Source organism: Numenius arquata, chromosome 3 (genome assembly GCF_964106895.1).
Source record: "Numenius arquata chromosome 3, bNumArq3.hap1.1, whole genome shotgun sequence".
NCBI lineage: Eukaryota > Metazoa > Chordata > Aves > Charadriiformes > Scolopacidae > Numenius > Numenius arquata.
The window spans coordinates 11,498,385-11,522,821 of record NC_133578.1 but is presented as its reverse complement, the minus strand read 5'-3'; the positions used below and the strand labels follow the sequence as shown (position 1 = coordinate 11,522,821).

At 49.6% G+C, this 24,437-nt stretch overlaps 1 protein-coding gene across 3 annotated transcripts in view; it reads right to left on the bottom strand.

Annotated features, from left to right (window-relative positions):
• ITGB5 (integrin subunit beta 5) overlaps positions 1-23,294 on the bottom strand; it is a 64,525-nt gene extending 41,231 nt beyond the window's left edge. The window contains exons 1-4 of one of the 3 annotated variants that reach the window (XM_074146096.1): positions 23,282-23,294; positions 16,543-16,628; positions 7,593-7,797; positions 2,329-2,578 (exon numbers count right to left, since the gene is read on the bottom strand). In XM_074146096.1, the coding sequence (XP_074002197.1) occupies positions 2,329-2,578; positions 7,593-7,773 (431 nt within the window). In that variant the 5' untranslated portion in view covers positions 7,774-7,797; positions 16,543-16,628; positions 23,282-23,294. Of the gene's footprint in view, positions 1-2,328; positions 2,579-7,592; positions 7,798-16,542; positions 16,629-20,740; positions 20,847-23,281 lie in introns of those variants that run through there. The other 2 variants (XM_074146095.1, XM_074146097.1) reach the window with 2 other exon arrangements.
• Between the last annotated feature and the right edge of the window lie 1,143 nt (positions 23,295-24,437).

Genomic DNA, 24,437 nt, shown 5'->3' with positions numbered 1-24,437 from the left:
CAATCCTTTTTTGTTTGTTTTACATGCCAGGTTTGCTGGCAGAAGCTACAGGCAGCAGCGGGACCCATGATGGATAGCTGAGTGACTACGCAGCAGTGCGTGTGGGTTATCTCAAGCTGTAACCTCCCCAGGTCCTATCACAGATAGATGGGCAATTGGGTGTTCAGTCAAACCCTCTGCCTTCCTTATCTATCTTTTTAAATTTAATGTTTGTTTCCTTTGTATTATCTCTCTTGAATGACACCATGGCCGTGTGAGGCCACATCCTGGCTCCTCAGGAGGTCTCAGCCAGGATGCTGAGCCAGGAGCAGGGGTGAGCAGCGAGATGGGGTGAGAAGGAGGAGGCACAAGGGATCCCAGCCAGACCCTGCAAGGAAACAGGGCTGTACCCCACCCGAACCTGCAGGATGGCCATCACTGTGACGAGGAAGAGGAGAGAGCCTGGACTGGGGGCAAAAACACCCACTGTAGCTCACGTTTTCTTGCAGCTTTTTTTAGATGTGAGCAGGCCACTGGACAAAGTCTGCTTTGACACTTAGAAATAACTGCAAACAACCCCCCACCTGACAACCCACCTCGCTGCTGCATCAGTGAGCCACCTGGCAGCAGCAACTGCCCACTCCCAGAGAAGGCAGGGGAAGGGGACGCTGGATGAAGAGGAGACAGATGGCAATTGGAAGGGAACGGCCACCAGGCGAGTTGCCTTGGGCAATCCTTCCTAAATGTTTTCCCAAGACCAGGCTGGCTTAATGTAACCCATAAACAGAAAAGCAACCACCTGGGTAAAACCAAAAGGACATGTGGATAGCTTGATCATGGTGGGAGAAGATGAGTCGTCATCTCTGGATGACCTCGATGAAATGGAAAGAGCAGTTTCAGGCATGCCTTGCTGCAGAGTTGTCCAGCTCCACCGTCTCCTCTTCTCCCACCCCTCCCCTCCTGCACATTTCACTCTATTTCACTTGGCAAAAGCCGTGTCACTTCAATTAAATCACACACCAGTCAAAGTTTTCACTGGAGCAAAACCCTGTCCCCAGCCCACGAGCAACTTGAACTGGTGATGGAGACTGAGAACGACGGACATGACTAAGCACATCCCTCTGAGGCCATGCCAGATTTTCAAAGGGAAGAGCTACAAAGAGTGTGGTGAAAGGTGGCTATGCTTCATGGACAAAGCACGAGTTTTCAGTGTTAAAATCTATTTGACTTTCCTCTCTGGACAAAACTGGTGAAAAGAGAATACGGATCATTTTGTCTGGTCAATGGTCAATGTGCAATGAGACGCCAAATGCTTAGTCAATGCCAAAACGTGTCTCGAAACACATAGTGATGCAAGCTCTCTTTTATCTGCCTCTCACATGGAAAACTTAAAGGATGCATGCTTGCAGAGCTTGGCATCCGTCTGTGCTGTGATCTTACAATGTAAGTATCCATGAACGGCTCAAACAAAAGCACTAACCTTACTGCCCTTACTTGACTAGGAAGCAGCCCAAGCTGAAGACAGCAACACGAAAGTAAGTGTCAATAGTGACATTCTCCCAGGAGGGCACTTGCTGCTGTATCCATCCTTTCATGCCAACATCCAAACCCCTCTGAGCCTGGACACCCTCCACTGGCATAATCCCACCTTTCACCCTGGCATAAACCCCAACTCAATGGACTTGATTCTGACTCCAGAGTTAAAGGCAAACAAAGAGAAAAGGAGGAAGGCTCTGATATCACCACAAAGCAAAACACATCATTTGTGTCTTTTGCAACCGCCAGTTTGCTTTCCTTCCACAGCAATAAAGATGAAAAAAACTGCCTGACATCTTCAAAACACTTTGCAAAAAAGCTCATTAATCAGTCCTACAGGCCCTCACAAATCTCACTTCCCCCAAACACTTCTGTTGGAAGGACCTAGATTGCCTTCATCTCCTTATCTGTAAAATGGAGACAAAGAGCTTAATTGATTTACTCAAGGCCAAACTATGACTCAGAGCTAGGATCAGAAATCAGGAATTTCTGGCTCTTGCTCCTATTTCTCAGTGCCTGTAAAAAAACGTGCTATGTCTGCATCCTTGTCAGGTACTTAAAAATAGCTTCAGGCTCCTGATACAAGTTTCCCATCTCTAGATTAAGAGATCTCCCAACAGCCACTGCAAATTGGAAGTTGTCCTATTTTGAATTGCTCTGGAGCATCACAGCGACAGCCGTGGCTAATCAGAATTACCAAAAGCCAGGGCTTAAGTCTGCTTCATTATTTAAAGCAAGCATGAGAAGAAAAGACTGCAGCCAGGCTCTGTGCAAACACAGGGCTTGTCCCTTCCAGGTACACCTACCACTTACCCAATGCAGGGATTGTTTTGGTATCTTGGTGCCGTGTAGGAGAAAGGAGAAATGTTTTTGTCGACAAAAGATCCAAACCCCAGCCGGAAATTGCTAGTGAGCTTTCGCATCTCTTCAGCCAGCTTGGTCCCCAGATTGCGAATATTATCTAGGTCGTCATTCATGGACAGGGAGAGATCCATCAGGTAGTAGAGGTCCACAGGATAGTCCTCCACTTGCCGAACCTGAACTCGGAAGGAGGTCCGGTCACCTGCACACACACAAGAGTTGAGAGGGGTGAAAAGCTAACTCCTAGCACACATAAAATCCAGACCGCAGGCTTTTTTTCTCCCCCACCTACAGAGCAGACAGATCGCATCTAAAGAGCGTGAGGGGAATAAGCTTTTCCAAATCCATCCCTTAGGAGACTAGCAAGAGAGCAGTTAATGACTTTGGGTCCTTTTAAGCTATGTAGTGTACTGGCTGGAAAGAAAAAGACACAGCTATAGACTGCGTGTCTCTATTTTACTTTGGAGATATGGGAAAGGGTTTTTCCATCTCAGCTGAGAGAATGTCTAAGACCGTGTACAGTCCAAGGGCACTTTCCTAGAAAACTGGAAAGAGAAGCAAGCAGAATTAACCTCAAGTGCATGTTTCATGGACTACTGAAAGAGGGACCCTGCACACGCTCACTTGGGTATGTCCTCAAAGCAAGCCAGGAGCAGTCCAAGAAGTCCTGCACAAAAGAGAGAAGGAGGGGGAGCAGGAGAAGGAAGAGGGTCAGGAGAAAACAGCCAGCATGAGATGAACACCAGAAGTCAAGTTGAAGCAGACACACAAGAAACATCTTTTAAAAGGATATCTCCCCTGAAAAGAGAGTCATGCCATCATCATTCCGGAGAAAGCAGGGCAAAAGGGAAGCGAACTGGAAAAAGAAGGTTGTTAGGGTCACCCAAGGAAGTACCAAGGCAGAGGTGAAGCTTCCTGAAGTGCTGAACACGAGGGAAGGAGCTGTCAGCTCTGAGTCACAGGCTGCACAAATGTGAAGATGAGCAGAGGGAAGCCTTTCCCCTGACCTTCCCCTTTGCCAAACCGCTTTCACCAGAGATGCTCTCCGGAAGGGGTGCCCAGGAGGGGGAGCCACCACTGGCACTGCCCACACCTCAAAAAAAAGTGAAGTGGCTTCAAGGTGAATTCAACTTCACACCAGAAGGACCTCAATGAGGAGGTGGCAAATGTTTGCCTTACGCTTTGCTGAGAGAGGGGTCTAAATGGAAACTCCAGATGCCAGCACCCTCCAACCCCAGGCTGGTCTGAAGATCCCACGTCCCAAGCTGCCACATCAGCCCCTTTTCCACCTCAGTGGGGTCTCAGACCCAGGGACTCAGATCCTCTCAAGACCAAGCTCCCCCTCCTGCCCACCTCTCCCAGCTGTTCATAGGCAAGGCTGAACTTGGGGCACTGGCAGGTTCTGCAAAACACTTGTGGCTTCTCCTCCTCTTCCTCAAAAATGAATCGTTTTTTAGTACTGTGAAAACATTTCCCTAACTGTTTTATTGTTCTCCTCATTGTTTGCAGCAGCACAGCTGCTCCCACTTACTTCCAGCCCAACAACATGCAGCAGCAACATCCCAAAACTGCTGTGCTGGCAAGATACGGCATGAGGGGCTTTGCAGCCCATCAGGCGGGAGTCCTGTGTGGCACCTGGGGTCACACTGTGATAAGCCACACGCAGGGCCAGGCACCCTCCTTTGCCTCCAGAATCTGCTTCGTAGTGACTCCCACAGCCATCCCCATGCATGGGGAGCGAGTGGATGTCCTCTCCCAGCCCTCGCAGCAGCCGCTTTGACCCACCAGCATCCACCCACTTGGTGAAGGAGCTGGGTTCCCAGCACCCAGGAGGACACCCATAAAGGTCAGAGCCTGCCTCTTTCACAAAGAAAGCTGTGAAGGGGTTAGATCCAGGTCTATGTTCTTTGCTTCACCAGTTCTCCGTGCATCTCACCAGCTCAGTGCTGGGGTACCAGAGGAGTCAGCTACAGCTCCTAAACCAAGACCTTCCTTCTATTTAATGATTTCCCTGCACATTTAGATCGAGGGTGGCTTCCGAGCCAGGGCTTCTTTCTTACAGGTAATTGCTCCCCCCCACACTCAGCTACAACCCTGCAGGGCTTGCGAGAGGCACTGTCCACAAACATGCACATGTAGGTATTGCCCAGGAAACTCTTGCCATAAATATTCCTCTTATTTTCCCTGTCTTTCGTTTCCTGCAGGAGCAGGACTTTCCCGGCACAGCGCTGAGATGTGGCACGCTGCAGGATGCAACTCAGCACGGGGCCTACAGTAAGCAAAGTGATCGAGGCAGATCAACCAAATCAGGTGGCCTGAAGCTGTACCTGGCATGTATTTTGTGGGGGCACAAAGGAGGACATCATTTATATAGTGCAAAACCTGTTAGCACTGATTGCAGGGTAAGAAACCGTGATGGCAAGCTTGACTTTAATTCAGTGCTGCAAGAATGTGTGTAACTCCAGGAAAATTCATTCCCATGCCTGTGTTGTTCATTCCTACGCAATTTTCCAACTGGAATACCCAACCCTTTCAGAAAAAGAGCACGTTTCCTTCCGCATGTGATGTCCCCAACATTTCAGTTTTCAAAACCCTCTTCTTTATGAGCAGGTCTTAAGACGGGAATTCCTGTGCCAGAGAGCGTATTTGGGATGCTCTGATCAAACCTTCTTCTTTTAATAGTTATGAATTTATTAGTCCCTGAGAAGCATCAAAAATAACAGGATCCTGGGCCTGGTTCTTCTGTCATTCCTAAGTGCACAAATTGTTTATATCAGAGAAAATATTGCTAATGCATGTAGATGTAAGTGCAAAAGAATTTATTATTCTCTGCGCACAGTAATACTCTCACACTCCTAGGGATAACCCAGTCCCTTCTTTCCCCACGAACTGTCACCACCATCCTCTCCTTAGGGCTTTTACTGAAAAGCTTTTAACTCAAAACCGAATTCAGAAATGTTTCTTGGATACTGTCACACAGAGGCAGTGCAGAAACCGGAAAAACTGCTTTTGGCCAATTTACAAACACAAACTTGACAATCACACTTATCCACGAAAAGCTCTTCTTTCTGTTTGGCGAGGCTTAAGGCTTGATGAACAATACAACTTGAATCTATTAAATTTTTTTTAATTCCTTTTACGCTCTCCATATTTTTCATCTAACCAGGACAAGCTGCTTTATAGCTGGACGCAAGATTAAAAAGCAATATTATAAAAAGTAAATGCTCGATTTGAAAGCTATGCTGTGAAGGACGTCAGTTTAAAGCCTTTGGGAATTAGCTGTGGGCACAGAGATTTGGGGATATGACTTCTGCCATGGGATGATTAGATCAAACTGCCTGGGTGGGAACGGCAAACAATTGACAATTTGCTCCCTTCTGCTTCTGCTTAGCGGTCTAAGAATAAAAGATCAGCATCGCCACAGACCGCCGTGTGTATTCATCTTTGAAATAGTACACTCTTCATGCCCAAAATTAAATCAACATTGTCTCCTTTTTGTCTTGGGTTCACAGGGTGAAACCCATTCCTAAACTCAAGGATTAACGGATAATTTAAACTGGGGATGCTAATACAAGGGTTTAGGAAGTCATCAGCCCTAAGATGGAGTGCTGCCCAACATCAAAAAGAGAGTAAATACGGGAGATACTATTACAAACATCTAGGTATGTCTCTCCTCCTGCCATGACTCTGATGCTCTCTGCAAGAGGAGCACAGGGAGGGGAGCTCTGCAGCTCAGCTGCGGGGGCCCTTGGGGTGATTCCTGCAGCTCAGCCCAGACCTGGAGGGCTCCTCTGCTGTCCAAGGAGAACTCAAGGTGGCCACGAGTGTGGTCCTCTGCAAGGGCTGGCAGGAACAGCACATCAACCCTGTGCATCCGACAGCGAAACCCCCGGGAAGCCGCAGGGACCCCCATGCCCTGCCGCAGACCGAGCCAATCCGCACCTCCAGCTGGGCAAACCTGCTGGGGACTGGGAAAGGGGAATTTGCTGAGCACCGGGCACTGGGCGTGAGGGAGGGTCTGTGGGAGGTGAGATGTGGAAGCTGAGCCAGACCTTTCTGCCAGAAATTGCCTCAATAAACATGGAGGGATAACAACGCCCTATTTTTATGGGAGCAAACCTGTTTCATCAGCAACATTCTGTTGCAGAAGCCATGCATCTAGCCACACATCCAGTGGTGACTATCCTCGGGTACCTGCTTTTCAGACTTTAAGAAGCAAAATTTCTTTACATTTGAGGGTCTGACCGATGACAGCAGTCATACCACTGAGGAAGGGTCAATTAAGAGACATGACGACTATCCAGCCCCTGGAATTCAAACAAAAAAATCCTGCAGCAACTGGTAGGCTCTGGGAGAGCACTGGTAGCGTGAGCACCAGCTCTAACTCCTGTTTTTCTTGGGCAAAACATCATATTTCATTTTTCTGTATGCTCATGAGAGCTGTCACAAAACTGTAAGCCTTAGAAACCCACACCAATTGCTTACAATGAATCAAGCTTTTATATTTGCTTCTTAACTTTGCAATAAAGAGCTTTTTTTTCACCCCTTCAGAAATATCAGCTGCCAAATTTTTGCAAGAATTCTGAACCCACATTAAAGCCTCCCCCCACCATGCAAAAACTTTTGATAACAAGCATGCTCGCATGGCTCAGTCCAGCCATTCCCTTCTAATTTTTAATTAAAAGGAAGAGATTGAAGAAAAGTGATGGCTCAGGGGAATGAAACAGGGATCTGGCCACAGTCCAAGGCCCAAGTCACAAGTTCAAATCTCCATCTTCGGCCTTGATCCCACGGCTCTTTTGCATACCAACAGAAAACAGATATGCGTTTTTGTTTCCAATTTATAGAAGGAGCTGTCTCAGTTTAGAGTCAAGCACTGTCAGCTTGGTGGAGGATCCAAAGTTATTTTAACTCCTTCCACCCAGTGATTACATTTTTGAAGTCGAGCAGGTTCCTTCTAACCACGTGCAAAGGTTAAGTCTAGTACTGACAACAGTTTTGGGTGGGATTTGATTCACCTCGCCTCGGTGTCATCTCATAGAGAACATACACCTCAGCCCCAAACCTGTTTGTGATGCACCACTAAGTTCACAGGCTCTGGAAGAGGCCAGCAGACACCTTCTTTAGCAGGCTACAAGGGCAGGGGTCATAACACAATCTTGGCATGTCCAGGCCACCCTTTCTCACCCCCACAAACACAGCCTTTGGGGACTCACCGGGACGAAGATTCAAGGCGACCTTCTGAGGCGTGATCTGTGTGACGTCCAGGTGGGTCTGGCCGGAGCCCTTGCTGCTCAGAGGGACGTTCTTCAGCACGTTGATGCTGCTGCTGGGGTTTTCGATGGCTCCGGCACAACCGTTTGCAATCAGGTTCTGCAGGAAGTCGCACCGCGACATGATGGACTTTGTGCTGCCAAACTCCTGGAGGGTGAAGAACGGACAAAAGTGAAGGGGAGGAAGAAACATCAATCCCACAGCAGGAGCTTTGTTTTGACATGCTGGTATCTGTAGCAAACAGGAGATGACAAGGAGAAGCTGGTGTCAATTGTGGTGGCTGTATTCAAAAGCAGCCTGCCCTGAGCCTTGGGCCTGTCAAAGGGATCTACCAGAGAAGAAATCCTGCAAGGGTTTGAAAACTGAATTTGCTCTCAGACCACCACAGTAGAAAGCTAAGCCTGGGTTTTCTCCCCAGCCACAGAAGCAGCAGCAGCACTTGCTCCCAGCCCTGTGAAAGCACAGCAAAGTGTTTGGTTTGCTGCCTGGAAGGCTGGTTGCCATCTCTTGGAGGGGAAAAGGTGAGAAGTTGTTGTTTTTCACACGTGCACCGCCTTGAAGGAGCTTTGCAAAAGAGAGAACAGAGTACAAGGAATTGGCACTGCAGGAAGCAGGACAAACCCACCAACCCAGAGAGTGAAGTCAAGATGTGAAGCTGGAGACTGAGGCTGGGTGGCTCCAGGGACCTGTGCCCTCTTCCCCAGGTGAGATGGGACATGTCCCCACGCAAACACTGCGTGTCCCCTCTCCCTCCCGCCTCCGCACTGCAAGCGTTGGCAGGACACCGTCACATGGAAAAAAAGAAAAGTGACCACATCCAGCGGTCCCTGAAGCGGGGCCCAGCCGGAGGACAGGCTGCCGTGGCAGGGAGTGTCCCAGCACGCATCCCCAGAGCTCCAGCCCTCGCTGTGAGCCCCGTGCGTGGTGCACAATGCAGCCTTGTGCAGGCGGCGCTCGGGAACAGCCGGCCGCACAATGCAGCCTTTTGCAAAGAGCCCATTTGTTAGAATGCCTTTTTTTTTCCAGGGTTTTTTTGTTTTTTTTTTTTTTCCCCCAAAAGGGCCAAAGGGAGCAAATCGCATGCCCAAAACTTGTTGGATTTTCAACAGTCGATTCCTACTTATTTTTGCACTGCAACAATAGAGACAACCGTCTTCTGCTCCGGGGCTGATGGACTGAAATGACATGAAATAATGTAGAGAAGATGTTTGCCGCCACGCCAGCTCCTCCTTCAACTGCACAGCCAAAAACCAGATTGGGCCTGAATAAACTCCACTTTTTGCTGATGCTCCAGTATGGCAGAGGATGGGGGAGACATCAAGGAAGGAGACGTCATCCAACAGATCTCACCTTCACACCCTGCAGGGTGCTCCGGGGGTCCCCCAAGGACAGCCCCGGCTGCGGGGCCCGAGGACACAGACAGAGGCTCTGCTGCATTTTCTCACTACGAGGTCGCAACGCTATTTAAAAAATGTGAGATTTGCATTCCAGCATCCAGCAGCGGGACCCAGCCAAGGAGACGGCACGTCAGATGGATGCAAACACGAATTTCTTGGAATGCGTCGTGTAAACAGATGCACTTCCAGAAAGGAGGACTGGGACTATTTAAATCATCTCCAGCATGACAAAATAAAAATCAGAATCCCTCACAAAACCGAAAACAATGCCCAGCCTTTCGGAGCAGCACGTTTAGGGCAGCCTTGGAGACAAGTTTATCTCGGATGTGGTTTGACTTAAAGTCAGCAAAAAGCCAGGGGGGCCCAGGAGCTCTCCTGGGATGGTCCACCCAGCTGCAGGACACCAGTGGGGAGATGCTCTCCCGCTCTCCCAGTGCCTGGACCGTGGCTCCAGGTGAGCACCTCTGCCAGCTCATTTCTGTTGGCCACCTATGAGAAAGGACACTCTGGTTGTGCAAAAAGCAACACAAACAGCTTCAGGAGTGCAGCCAGGAACCTTTAATTATTCCCCAGGAATTAACACTGGAGAGAAGTATCCACACAGGACGATATTTAGGGCTGCTCGTGTAACTGCAGCCTTTATCAGGCATTTCCAATCCTCGCCGGGGTCTGCTCCAAAGCCTCTTGATGTGAACGGAAAGACTCAACTTCAAAGGGCTTTGAAGGAGGACTTAATTTTCTGGCTGTGGCTAGGGTAGCAGAACAAGAGCCAGGAGGGGTAGGCAGCATGGGGAGAGAAGGATGGCGGCTTCCTCCCTCCAGCTGCTACTCCTTAGCAGTCGAGCTCGTAACACCACGAGAGACAGCTCTGGGTATGGTACTGTTTATATCCATGTTCATCATCCCAGCAAGGGGTGTACACAAAAGCGGCATCCGCACGCCGAGGAGGAGACAGCGCCAGCACATGGGGCGAGGAGCACCCACGTGGGACCTCCGGGAGCTTTTTCGGGGCAGAGCACCCTTGCATGTGCAAACCTGTCTGTTTGCACGACGGTGAGAAACGGTTACCCTTGCAACTGTGTTCTTCTGCAGCCTCCACGACAAAAGCTCTCCAGAGGAAGCCCAGAAGGTCGGGGGAAAGCTCCTGACGGGAGCTGCACAAAGCAGCAGCACCTCTGCACAGGCCCCCCTCGCTTGACCCAGCTATTTTCTCTTAAACTTTCTTCTAAAATGGGCCCACAGGACAAGCTGCAGCTCAGATCAAATCCAGGCCCTCGCTTGTTGGGTGAAATGCTGCATTACCCGGAGGGGAAGAAAATACCCCTATCCTCAGGGGTGCAAATGCCCCGGGGAATGGGTGCAGCTCAGTGCCCAGAGGCTGCAGGACTGGCCCCTGCTTCAATTTCTAACCCAGGCAGGGTGACACCAAGGAGGGGAGTGACGGTGGCAATGTGGCAATGCTGTGGCAACGGCCACAGCACCCTGCAAATACCTCTCATGTGCACCCACAGGTCAAAATCCAAAGCCAAAACTGTGGCTACCGGGTACCATCACAAGCACAACGTTTTCTGCAACAGAGGAAATCAAGGCTGCCGGAGATTAAATAAAAGGAAAAAAGGATGGGAAGTTTTGAGGAGTAAAGGGTACTGCGCAGGTTCAAATAATGCGAAATAAGGCTGAACATGAGCCAGCAGTGTGCCCAGGTGGCCAAAAAGGCCAACAGCATCCTGGCCTGTATCAGGAATAGCGTGGTGAGTAGGACCCGAGAAGTGATTGTCCCCCTGTACTCGGCACTGGTGAGACCCCACCTCGAGTACTGTGTCCAGTTTTGGGCCCCCTACCACAAGAAGGACATTGAGGTGCTGGAGCGGGTCCAGAGAAGGGCAACGAAGCTGGTGAGGGGTCTGGAGAATAAGTTTTACGAGGAGAGGCTGAGGGAGCTGGGGTTGTTCAGTCTGGGGAAGAGGAGACTGAGGGGAGACCTTATCGCTCTCTACAACTACCTGAAAGGAGGCTGTAGAGAGATGGGGGTCGGTCTCTTCTCCCAAGTTACAGATGATAGGACAAGGGGCAATGGCTTCAAGTTACGCCAGGGGAGGTTCAGGTTAGATATTAGGAAATATTTCTTTACTGAAAGGGTTGTCAGACATTGGAATGGGCTGCCCAGGAAAGTGGTTGAGGCACCATCCCTGGAGGTATTCAAGAGAGGAGTTGACATGGTGCTCAGGGATATGGATTAGTGTTGGGTGGTGTTTTGTGTGTGGTTTTTTGTTTGGTTTTTTTGTTGGGTTTGGTGGTTGGTGGTTTTTTTTTTTTTGTTTTTTTTGTGTTTTTTTTTTGTGGTTTTTTTTTTGTTTTTGTTTTTTTTTTGTTTGTTTAATCGGTTGGACTAGATGATCTTAAAAGGTCCCTTCCAACCTAGGTGATTCTGTGATTCTGTGATTCTGTAATTCAGGAGCAGCCAAGCCGAAAGGCAGCTCCACACCAGTTCAGACATGGCATGTTGGCTCAAACCCCAACTCCCCCTGAGCAGAGGACACCTCTCAGGTAGTTAAGCGATTTGGTACGCCCAGAGACCTGCCGACCACCTGCCTGCTTCAGCAGGAAATGCAGCAGGTACCCCACAGCAAGCAGGAACTACCCCAGGCGTTGCTTCGTGCCACAGAGCAGCATCAGTTGGGGAAGATCCCACCTCATCCTCCTTAGTAATGCCGGCTGCTCGCAGCCCGGTGGGCACTTTGAGGCCCGGCCTCTGCGCTACCAAGCTCACAAAAGCAAATGCACAAAAGCAAGTGGACAGAGTGAATGGAGACAACAGTGTGACAATTACATGCTCATCAGTTTGAAAGCTTTGAGACAAATTGCTTGGTTCATGCCACAAAAATGGAGAATAGCACTGACTGTATCTAACTGACTATAACTCCTGACTACACGTCCTGACCATTTTTTGCTTTAATCGATCCAGTTCTGCATTAATTCAGTCTGAACTCTGCTTTCTTTCTCCATTTAAAAGAATTGACATGTTCCCTCTAGGAACACCCTTGATTTTCCTCCCTCATTCTCCAGGCACACGATCCTGAGATGGGAGAGGATGGGGTACAAGCAATCTACTGGAAAACAGAGGGTGCCATCGGGGAAATTTCAGTTCAATTCATCAAAAAGGAAATTTCAGTTTAATTAATCCAATTAATGAGCATCTCTATTTTGCATGTAGGCATATAAATGCACCCACATAGGTAATGCATGGATGAACACACCGCGTACGCACACCTAACGAACAAGAAGAGCCTCTGCATGTTGGTACGCTGCTCCCCAAAGCAGCAAACAATGATAACAGCACCATAATGACATAATTCCACCACCACCACCACCACCATACCACTACTCCCGAATGCTCTTTTGGAGAGCATCTCCTCTGCAACCACTCCAGGTAGGTTTGTCACGAACAGAAACCCCGTCTGTCTCTCACACCTCACCTGGCAGTTCAGAGGACAGTGCTGAAGCCCCCTCCAGAGCTCCCTGCTCTCCCCAGCAAGCCTGACGAGCCCCCATGAGCCTTGGCAGCCTGAGCGCACCACAGAACATCAACTAGCATCCTCCGCTCCCACCCACAAAACCCAGGCTGTGGTAGAGATCACACAACCCCACGGGCCAGCGTGCAGTTTCCAGCCAGAGTCTATCACCAGCAGCGTATCAGCGATTTCTAGTCATTGCCAGCTTCTTCTGGAGCTTGCAGGAGAAGTTGAGGAATTTCCTCAGATTCCAGCACAGACAAAAAAGGTTGCAGCAGTCTCCATCACCCAAGAGTCACATATTTCCCCCAGACAGCCCTGCTTCAAGGCAGGCTCAGGCAACAGTAAAGGCCACACATTCATACCTCCTCTCTTAAGTGCCATTCAAACAGATCATCCCATTTATATCCTGCCTTTCAAGGTATTCTTGCACGAGCCAACATAATTGATGTCGGCTTCCAAATTTCCAACAGCCCAAAGACTTGTGGTTAGCTCAACAGCCCCTGGGGGCTCTGGGGCTGCCGGATACCAGAAGCTGCTATCATCAACTCATCCATCATCACCCTCTTTGATGGGAGCAGAGATGCTGAACACAAGCAGAAGCGAAGAGAGGCTGATTCAAGCCGAGGGGATGTGATGCACCCTCTACTAACAGCTTAGGAGGTGCTAGTTACAAATTTATAGCATGTTGGCTACTCTGGTGTAAGTGTCTATCTATACTCATGCTCTTACCCTCACAATTCAAGGCAATGTAAATACAAGGAACCTTTTCCTACTTGGAAATCCATTGGGATAGGGCTCCTTGTGTCCACAGAATTGCTTTTGTGCACTCCTAACCCCCATGAACACTTGAGACTTTCTGCCCCTTTGTGGTCACGGAGAGCCTGGATCTGGGAGTGCAGAGGGTGACGGAGGAGGATGGAACACTGCAGGAGACTGTGCGAACCACGGTCATCTCTGGGAAACAGCATGGCTTTCCTGCTCGTACCATTCCTCTGCCATAGCTGGGGTGTCCCTCACAGCATCGGCACTGCCAAGCACCCAGGGGGACAAAGAACAAACAGGTATGACAGAATCACCAGGTGATGTTATTCCCCATAGAGAGGAATATTATATATAAGAAGGTATATATACACAGAAAGGTATAATAATATATATAATCTATTTTGTGTATATATATTATATACATGTCTACACTTCCTGTATATATAATACATATATACATATTAGAAAATATATACTTATTTACAGAATTATATATACTTATAGACTTCTATTATATCCTGATGAATTACTAATTGTTGCCTACAAATATGACAACAGCTGGCCCAATTTGCTCCCAAACCTCTTAAGTAAAATGCAAAGAGAGCAGAAAACACACACTAATCAGCTGATTGTGTTCCTACCACAACATAACCAGTATCTGCGGAAACCCCTCCAACATCTTTTGCGCAGGTTTTAAATTGGAAGAGGGGAGATTTAGATTAGATACCAGAAAGAAATTCTTTACTGTGAGGGTGGTGAGACACTGGAACAGGTTGCCCAGGGAAGTTGTGGATGCCCCATCCCTGGAAGTGTTTAAGGCCAGGCTGGATGGGGCTTTGAGCAACCTGCTCTAGTGGAGGTGTCCCTGCCCAAGGCAGGGGGGTTGGAACAAGATGATCTTTAAGGTCCCTTCCAACTCTAACCATTCTATGATTCTATGATCTTAGCCTTGATACTTAAGCAGCAGCAGAACTATAGAATTTCGCTGGCATATAGGCTTACAGGCAACATACTGCTGCGAATGACAGCTAATGGAAATAGAGAAGGAAAACAGACAAAAAGCAATTTAATAAGCAGCAAAGGGAAGGGGAAATAAGGTGGTGAAAGGACTGTGCAAAGAAGGCGGATATTAAGAGTTTATAGTATTACATTAAAACTTTTGAAGTCAAAAATCTCCAGATATCTTTTATAATCCCATTACCTGACCTGATGATCTCAGTTAAAGAGAAATAACTAGAGTTTCCAGCAGTAAATTCTAAAAAAAGAATACAGAATCAGAACAAGAACAAGAACTTGCTAAGTTTTAGCATGCAGCATGTAATGGGACAGCAGCTTTTAAACACGTAGCTCTTGGCACGAAGCACCTTGAAATGTATTTTTAAATAGCCGCTGCAGGCTAAAGGTCAGGAAGTATTACAGCACTTCCCTGTAAACACGCGTCTTCCTACTTGGCCCCTCCAGTCCATTTAGGAGTATTTTTTTTTGGTAACCCTCCTGTTTGCAAGATAAGAGTCGGGCTGCCAGTCCCATGGGCTGCCATACAATTAGCGGTCACAGTGACCACCAGATAAACATTTCCACTGGCAGCATTTTGCAAAAGTTGTGTTATAAGGCCAAAGATTAAAAATAAAATAAATAAATAGTAAAAAAAAAAAAAAAAAAACCACCAACAAAAAAAAGTAAGCTATTGGGCACCCATAGTTTAATAGCTAGCGTTTCTGGATCCAATCTCACCACCGCAGATTAGCTGGCTGGAAGAGGAGCTCTTACAGCTGTTTACAAGATGTCTCAAAAGCAGGATCTATTGCTTTACCCTTTCCCTTCTGCACATTGTTTGCCCTGCTGGCGAAAAACCCATGAAAACTATTACGCTGTCAGATAGCATGGTGTCTGTAGCAGCAGTAGTAGTGGTAGCATTTAGGAGGTTTTCCTTGGAGAGCTGTGGCTGTGCCTACGAGTAACTGAAAACCCAGTGAAAGAGACAGGGAAAGCCAGAGGCCAGGTACCTCCAGAGACACAGATGAGAGCCCGCCTCACCCCATCCTCATCCTCCACCCCGAGGAGCTGCAGCCACCCCGGGCAGAGCCGGCAGGAGGAGGGACAGGAGCAGAAGATGAGGACGAAGGCAGCACCTACATCTTCAGCCCAGCATCACCAGCTACAGCTGGGAGGTGAAGCGTGTGCTCAACCCCACAGCTTGCCTTCCCCAAAACAGGACCAGGACAGCCACACCAGAGGAAAAAGGGTCAGCAGGGAACAGGAGAGCATCACTCCTGGCCGTGTCCATTGAGAGGTTCAAGATCATCCACTGCTCCGGGGTTTCTCACAGCCCAAAGCTGGTTCCTGGCACAGTTGCTGTGCCTACAAGTAGGCAGGGTCCTTCCCTCCATCCTCATTTCTCTCTTAAATATTTAGGACAGATGCAGACAACAGCTATCTATGCATCAGATGTTACCAGGTCTTTCACACACCTTGTTCTCTAAAAATCATAAGCCTACATGATAAGATGTATATTTGATAAGATATATATCTCTATCTATATATATACATACCTCACTCTCTAAAGAGAAGAGCAGTCCTTCGGGAGCAGGGAAAGACATTTGCAATTTCTCACAAACCAAGCAGGCCCTATTAAATTACGGGCGAGCAGCTTCAGCACCAACATGAGGATGCGTTTTCACCCTGAACCGCGCAGTTAAGCTGTGTAACTCATCGCCACAGCACAGTGAGGATGCCAGAAGCATGGGTTGGCTCCCAAAATGACACAACAGATTCAGAAAGGGGAATTATCTTTGTTACAGACAAAGAGCCCACACCAGGCCAGGCCACGCAGCAAGGGACATGTAGCAGGACACCAGCTGGGGGCTTGGGGCTTTTTAGGGAGAGAGCTTTCGAGCAAGGCTCCCTGCAACACAGAGCCCATGCAGGGACCCTGTACCCACCGAAAACAAGAAGGTAATTGAAGGGACAGAAGGAATGAAGGAACAGTGCTGCTCTGTTGAGGATGCACGGGGGCCAGCAGGGTCAGAGACTTATTTCCTACAGTGTCAAAGAGCTGGAGAGAGACACACACCCAAAATATGCTTTGCATGGGAGCCCCCACTGCCCTCACCCACCCTTCTGGCACGGGATGGTGTCAGGAACAGGCAAGGGGGGGAAAATATCTCCCTTCCTGCGTTACAAAAAGCACGGAAGACAAATGAGGTCTGCCCACCTACCTCCTTGGAGCACCAGGCACACTTGGGATGAATGAGGAGACATTCTTCACAGGACGTGGCACTTCCACTGGTGCACAGATTGAGACCTTCAGCAAGACAGAAAAACAAAGAGTTGGGTGGGCTGAGCAGTTACTTCACCCCAAAGCAGTGCTCAGCGGGGTTCTGAGATATTCTTAATGTTAAACACACTGTAAGTTCAAACAGTGGCATGAGCAAAGAATCTCCCAGGAGCTTAAAAGGCTGGAGAAGAAGTAAGCCTCTCTTTACCTGTAAAGAGCTCTTGTTTTCTTTTCCTTCCCCAGGAAAAATGAAAAGGACTGAAACTGCTTTTGTAGGACTGAGAACCACTGAAATTCAACTCTGGTGATTTTTCTTCCGTTTTATTTGGTGGCTTCTGGTTAATCAAAGAGTTCATCTACTCAACTTCCTAATGAAATACTTCCATCACTGCGGACAGAAAGCAACAGCTGTTTGACCAGCCTGAAATATGGCGGTGGCTGTACGAATCCCCTGAGATACCAACTTTTGCACATCTTCTGATTTTTTTCAGCTGAATATATGGAGGTCCTCTCTGCAAAATCTTCATCTTAAAGCAGCCTTGGAAGACACTAGTCTCCCCCTTACACACAGGTGATTTCCACAGTGGACTAAATTACTTTTAACTTGTTACGGGAGTCATTTCCACAGGATATCCAGGTTAAGCCAGGCAGCATGTTTGCACTGGGACGCATCCAAGGCTGGCTGGGGTGGAAGATGCTGCCCCACACCGTGGCCGAGCGCTCTCCCTGCCCATGGCACCGGCAAGGGCTCTGTGCCCACCAAGGCAGCAGCAACCAGGGCAGCGGTGATGCTCATTGCTCCTGGATTGCTAGTGTACTGAGCAAGTTTCACTTGCAAAATCTACGATTTGGGCTTTAGGCTTTAAAAATAAAGTAAAACCACACAAGTTAAGCCGAAGCAAACATCAATGGTATCGGCTGTGAATGCAGCAGCTTGTTTAAGCGTGCCTGTGGCTATGAAAGTGCCCTTCGATACCACCGATGCCCCATCTCCCCCGGGTGCAGCTATTAACTTCTACTGTCAGTAACTGATTAAACAAATCTTCAACTGAGGGTTCAGCACAGAAGCTGCACACTCCAAACGAAATGCTGCAGGCTCAAACTCTCAGTCTGCTAGTTTTTCTATCCCAAACGTCAATAAAAGCATTGTCAGACCTCTATTTTCAGCCAGTTGCATCTGCAGATATTATTGTACCATGCTGCTGCTGGGTATAATCTGCAGATTGGGCAGACTTGCTGATGGTTGCTGAAGAGCCACATGGAGTTTTCTCCTGTCGCAAGAACTTTCTGCCCCAAAAGCTTTGGAAATGGGATTTTTGCTGTATCCCATGTGAATATTTCACTGAAAAATGAAAAGCGGTGGCTGCCTGGGTCGCTCCCATACAGGGCTGGGCTGTGAGCGCAGGAAGCAGTGAATCAAGCTGGACAGCTGGAGGAAAACTTAAGCTAAAAGCAAAAAGGGGATAAGTAGGTCCCGTCAGTAATTCTCAGCCACCGCAGAGGCATGACCGTGTCAGAGCCCTGCACTGACAGGGTTCTGCTGCCCACAAGGTGGTTAACTCTAACCCAGGAGCGCAAAGCCCTGGATTTTCTCTATGGCTCTCATTCAGACAGGCTGCTGGGGCTCATTCATACCAAACAAGAGCCTTCTTAGGGTTGGCTTTTTTTTTTTTTTTTTGCTGGCTGTTACCACATACCCAGCCGTTTCATTCCTTCTTCACATTCGCAAGTTATATTCCAGCTCCTGGACATAGCAAAAGCTCAAAACAAATGTAAAATAAAGTAAAATGTAACTTGTTCAACTGAGTTACAATTTGCGCGGAGATTATCACTTGCATTTCCAAACCCTACAACACAGCTGAAAGTTTTTCCTCAAGAACTGCTGTTCTGGTAGCGGTGCGCTGGGTAATGCAGCAAAAATAATGGGCTTTATAAAGCAAACACTTGTGTTCGTACCCTGGCTCCCCAGCCCTGGCTCCCCCATGGCTTCACTCGCCCGTCTGCATGGAAATAGGATAATATTTACCTCCACTCCTGACCGCTGGATTTTTGAGAGTTTACTTAGTAACGGTAAGATCTGAATGAAAACCAAGGTCTCCTCCTTCCACTAGGTGCCATGACCAAAGCAGCCCACGCTCCTGTGGCCGGCCACAGAGTGACATTCCTCCCGGTGGCAACTTTTGAAGTTTCCAAGTATGCTTTTGTTTCCACTTTGGAGCAAAACCAACCCGTTGCCAGCATTGTTGTGAAAACGGAGCTTTGTTAAGCCCTCTGAATTTGGACTGAAACCTGAGCTTTTGGAGCTGGAGTAAAAACACGCAGGATTTTCCAGATGCGAGCCTTTGCTGTGCTTGATTCAGCTCAGTCTTTCCTGAATCAGGCAAAGGAAGGACCTGAAGATGCTCATGCTAGTCCAGATCCTTCCAGGTGCTGAGGCAAGTCACCAGGTAAGACTGGAAGGAACTCAGTCTGCTCCTTAATTCGGATACGTTTAATGAAACCACACCTAAACTTCAACTAAACTTCTTATAATGGGGAAAATTCCATACAGGATTTAGCTGGGACTACTCCGGAGGAAAATAATCCACCCCACCTGGACCACTGAGCTCCACACCCCACATGTGGTCCTTCACGCTGACTCCTAAATCCTGCGCCTTATTTCATTCTGCAAGCAGTGTCCAGCAGGCATGAAGAGCGCCTCCAAACGGCATCATTGCCTTGGGCTGAGCCACAGGAGAACCCAAAAAAGCAGAGGAAGCCAGGGCATTCCACCAGACAGCTGAGATTTTAAAACATCAAACTACCGATGCAGAGCAAGATAGGAAACTCTCATGAAAAGTACTCAACAAATTTACTCATAAAGATGCTCTGGGCAATCAGACCTCATCTTAAACCTGTTCTGCAAGAAATCCTAGTTTGGGCAGCTCCTCAAACTGAGACGAATGTACTGGCTTGCTTGGGGGGGGGGGGGGGGAAGGTGATGTACTTTATTCTTTACCTGGCTAAGGGTGAAAAAAAAATCATTTTATTCATGCTTGCAATAAGCATTCTAACAGCCTCTTCCGTGAGACGGTGTGCTGCACTATTGAATCATCAGTTCCAAGGATCAGATGAACTAACTAACTAAATAAATAAAAAGCTAAGAAAACCTCTTCAGTGTTTTCGCAGTCGTGTGCCACAGCACTCTGTCAGATGAGCCTCTTGTTAAGACAACTCATTAAAACGTTAAGGACTGAGAGTAAGTACCAGAATGGTGGATTATGGCATTTTGCGGTCTCCTTTCATATAAAAAGTTTTCCGGACTGCTCAGAGGGGAGAGAAAACCCACTTCCAGTACTACTGGAGCAGAGTCACAAACTGTGCCGCCGCCTCCAAGTGCTTTCAGGAGCTGTGAGAGCATCCCCGCTGGGGACGAGGACCGCTCCCCCGGCACAAAGCTTAGGTGGGTGAACGATACACGGTGGGAGTTGGGGAAGGACATAAGGGGAGAGCGTGGAGATGGGTCACTGGCAGAGGGAACGCTTGTGGCTTTACGCCGCCGTTCTTCATCCGATCAATTAATACACGCTGCTCAGGAAACATCCCAGGGAAGCGTGTTTCCCTTAACAGTAGTGGTTATAGCGGGTTCCGATAAAGTATACACATGTAGAGAGAGGTGTATATATAGCAGTTCCGTGCTTTTTAAGGCGAAGGTGTAAAATCCCGCCCCGCCAAGCCCGGGGATGCGGTCCGCCCCCAAAAGCGCTGCTGGAGCGCGGGTCCCCACCGCCCCGCAACCGGGGCCACAGCCGGCGGGGGGGACGCGGGGTGCGGACCGCGGCGAGACTCGGGGACCCCCCGGGGCTGGGGGGGGATGGGCAGAGAGCCCCATACCGGGGCGGGGGGGGGGGGGGGGGGGAGGCAGCCGGGGCAGAGAGCCGCGTCCCGCCGGCACCGGGGCTGGAGGGGGAACGGGCGCAGACACAAAACAGAGCGCAGGGAGACGGGAGCGGGGCTGAGGCAGCCGGAAAGTGGCGGGGAGAGAGGAGGAAAAACCGTAAATCGTAACAAAAGTGGACCGAAGCGGGTTTGGAGGATAATCCGCCTTCCGGGGCGGCGTTTGCAGGGCCCGGAGCGGCGAGGAGCGGAGCGGCCCTTACCTCTGCCGGGCTGCAGCGGGGCGGCCAGGAGGAGGAGGCGGAGGAGGAGGAGCGGGGGGGGCCGGCGGGCGGCGGCGGGGGCCGGCAGCCCCCCTCGGCGGGGCATGGTGCGGGGCGGCCGGGCAGCCCTTCCCGGCCGGGCCCTCCCCGCCGCCTTTTGTGCAGCCGCGGCGGCGGCGGTGGCGGCGGAGGAGGAGGCGGGGGCGGCGCCGCGGAGCTGCCCCGGGGGCGGCGGGAGCCGCCGCTCCGCTCCGCGCTCCCCGGCGGGACGGGGCGGGACGGGACGGGACGGGCGAGCGAGCGTGTGTCGGTGTATCTGTCTGTCTGTCTGTCCGTCCGTCCCGCTCCCGAGGGTGCGCTGCCACCTCCCCGCCCCGCCGCCCAGGGAGGCGGAACCCCGTCCCCCCGCGGGCGCGGAGCGGGCACGGGCTGGCCCACGCACACGCCTGGATGCGTGTGCACAGGGACACACACACACACACACAGAGTCACAGACTCTGCATCTGCACACACGCCCACGTTCCTACACGCAGGCACACATGCGTACGTGCATGCCTGTGTGTGCATGCCCACATCACATGTGGACACGCGTGCACATTTCTTACACGCACACACGTACGCCCACCTGCATACGCTAACATACATGCACACAATCGCACACATGCACGCACACGTGCACACACAGCTTTCACAGACACACACACACAGATGCATGTCGGACTCGATCATCTAAAAGATCCCTTCCAACCCAGATGATTCTATGATTCTATGATATTAGACGGGAACACCCAGACACGTCCATGTACACACAGGCAGACATGCACAGTGTGCACAGACACATGCACACGCGGACACACACGCATACATATAGCTACAGGCACACAAACAATGTGCTCCCTCCTCTCCTGGCTCACAGCACTGATGTCCCCACGGGTCAGTGGCCACCCTTACGTGACATTTTCCTGCTTCAGGGATTTTTCTCTGTGCAAACAAACTGCACCCGACTGTTAAAGGGCTCCCTAGGCAAGGGCACCCAGGCTGCTCTGCCCTGCCTGATGGCTTTTTGGTGCTGCCCACACACCAACTGCCTGCCCCTGGCACAATGGGACATCAACACTTCAGATCGAAAAGAAACAGTGCATTTATGATTGTGTTTGGGTTGCTGGGGAGCTTTCTGTTTTCTTCTGTTTTTAAAAGAAATCGTAAATCAGCCATAGAGCCGATCACTAATTTAAAAGGCAATTTTTAGTAACAGTTAACTACTCAACTAACGGCAGAGACCTTCATGCCACTTTAGCATAATATCTACTAGATCTCACCATTAGATTTTGCTTACAACACACACCCTCAATCCAACACGTTGCATTGTTGTTCTCAGAGAGAAGTGATTAACTGTAACGCCACCTGCCAAAATTTCCCCTTATTTGCACTGATTTCCAGGGCTGCTTCCATAAACCTCGCCAATTTCTGCAGCCTCTCCATAGCCTGGGAGATACCAGGTTTGGGTTTAAAGTGACTATTTGTTGTTTTAGGAAATAACCGCCTACAAAAGTTGTAACATTTTAACTGTCCTGATGCTGCTAAATCAGAGTAACTGCTGGTGTGGCTGTAGGAGCATCACAAGGGTATTGCTTGTAACCAGTGCAAAACCATCAACGAATGCCTCACCAAAACATCTGCTGTGGTAGGAAGGTGGTGCATGGGCCAGGCTCTGACCTACGGGCTGCCCTCGAGCCATTGACTCTGCCTGGGCAAGGGGCAGCATCAGCTCTCCCTCTTACCCCAACAGCCCGACAAGTTGGATCCCACCACCCTTTATTAATAATAAAAATAATACCGACCATGTTGTGCTGATCTGACAATGCAAGACATGATGTGCAGGGACTTCAAAGTGGATTGTTCCTCTGCGGTGTATTTTTTGTATTTCTGTGAAGAGAAAGAAAATGGAATGCAGATCCTACATTTGCATGAGGTGAAATACCTGATATGAGCCTTGGTGCCCAGAGGAGCCTTGTGTAGACCTAGAAGTCCCTTCTCAGATATCCTGGCCATGTCCAAGTACCCCAAGACATAACCACATGTACAAGCATACATAGACAGACTTGTGCGTGAGAGCTTTAATCACCCCGGTCGTAGGAGCAGGGAGACCCTCATCCCTGTGTCCTGCCTTGCCACCCAAGGGACCACTGCAGATGCAAAAGGCCAGGTGGTGAACGAGCAAGAGAAAGGAAAAGCAGGGTCATGGGAGGAGAAAACTACTTGGAGGGAAGTAACCCACCTCGTGAGACTTGACTGTGGCATCTCAAATAGCAGAGAAGAGGATTTGAGGAAGAGGGGGATGACTTTTGGGAGGAATGTATTGCCACGGGACCGGAGCCAGGCAAAGCCAGCCAGGAGCTGACCAGTCACTGGTTATATTTAGCTGGGCTCAGCCGAGGTCGAGTGCCTGCCCTCACTTTCTGTGGGCCCTGTGGCATTGCCACCAGCACCCAGTGCCCGCTGTGCCCAGGCTGATCTCACCCCGCAGCCCCCACAAGAAACCCCCGAGAGAAGGGAGAAGGTCAGGAGCTGCTGCTACACACCTTTTGAGCCATGGGCTGCTGTCAGTGCTCAGCATCTGCTATCAGTCATGCGCCCTTATCATCATATTTTTCAAGCCAAACCCCTGTGAAGGTCCCGCAGATTCACAGGCCATATACCTCTTCCCAGTAGACCACCGCTGACCCACAGACCACAGTGTGGGCCCAGAGCTCTACAGGGAAAGACCCCGCAGTGCTGCAGGGGAGGAAGTGCTGTGGCTTCCCTGACGAGAACGACACTAATACCCTTCTCCGAAGCCAGAGCTGTGCTCTTGCCCCCACATGCAGCAAAAAAGGGGATGCAATTCATGGTAAAGACCAAGCGAGCAGCTGTAACCTCAAGAGGGGGATTTTGCAGTGGTTGAACATGGTTGAACGTGAGGAGTGCACCCACGATGGGGCAGGCAGCTCAGCTCCGGAGCGAGCAGGCAGCCTTGTGTCCCTGAGGTCAGCTGCAGACCAAGAAATGAAGCATCCGCAGAGGCAATGTGTGGCCTGAAATAAGGTCCACAGAGAGGGTGTTGGTATTAATCCTTCCTGTTTACTCATGATGAAGGTGCTGGACCAATGTGTGCTGGCTGCTTTTCTGGTGTCAGCCCTTCATCTTCCTCCTGGGATTCTGCCCCTGAATAAGAGACTGAGAAAGCAAGCTTTTAGTGCCCATGTGTTAACAAGATTATTGAGGACAAAGGGATCATACCAGTAGAAGATGAGTTAGGGGCAGCACCAAAATTTTGGGATGGGAACCCAAAGAAGGGCTCCCCATTCCTGGATAATGTGAAAGGATGACCTGCAATAAAGTTGCTCTTTCCACCACTGCTGCCTGTGTATCTTCTGTCTTGACCATCATCTCTCCTGTCTACAAAACGCCATTCTTGAGGATCACTTAGTCCATGGGACTGAAATCCGTCAGGTTCCTTCAAGTATTTAGGTGCCACAGAGGCCCTTGAACTTGGGTTATGAGTATCATTGCACAGTTCTGCTGAAACAGAGAGAGGAAAACCCCCAGACTGGAAAGACCTGATCTTTGTGCTTGCTTTCTTATCACCTGCATTTTAAAGCTATGGTCAAAGTAGGACATAAACCCAGTGTATCTGACCTAGGCATGCATTTGCAAG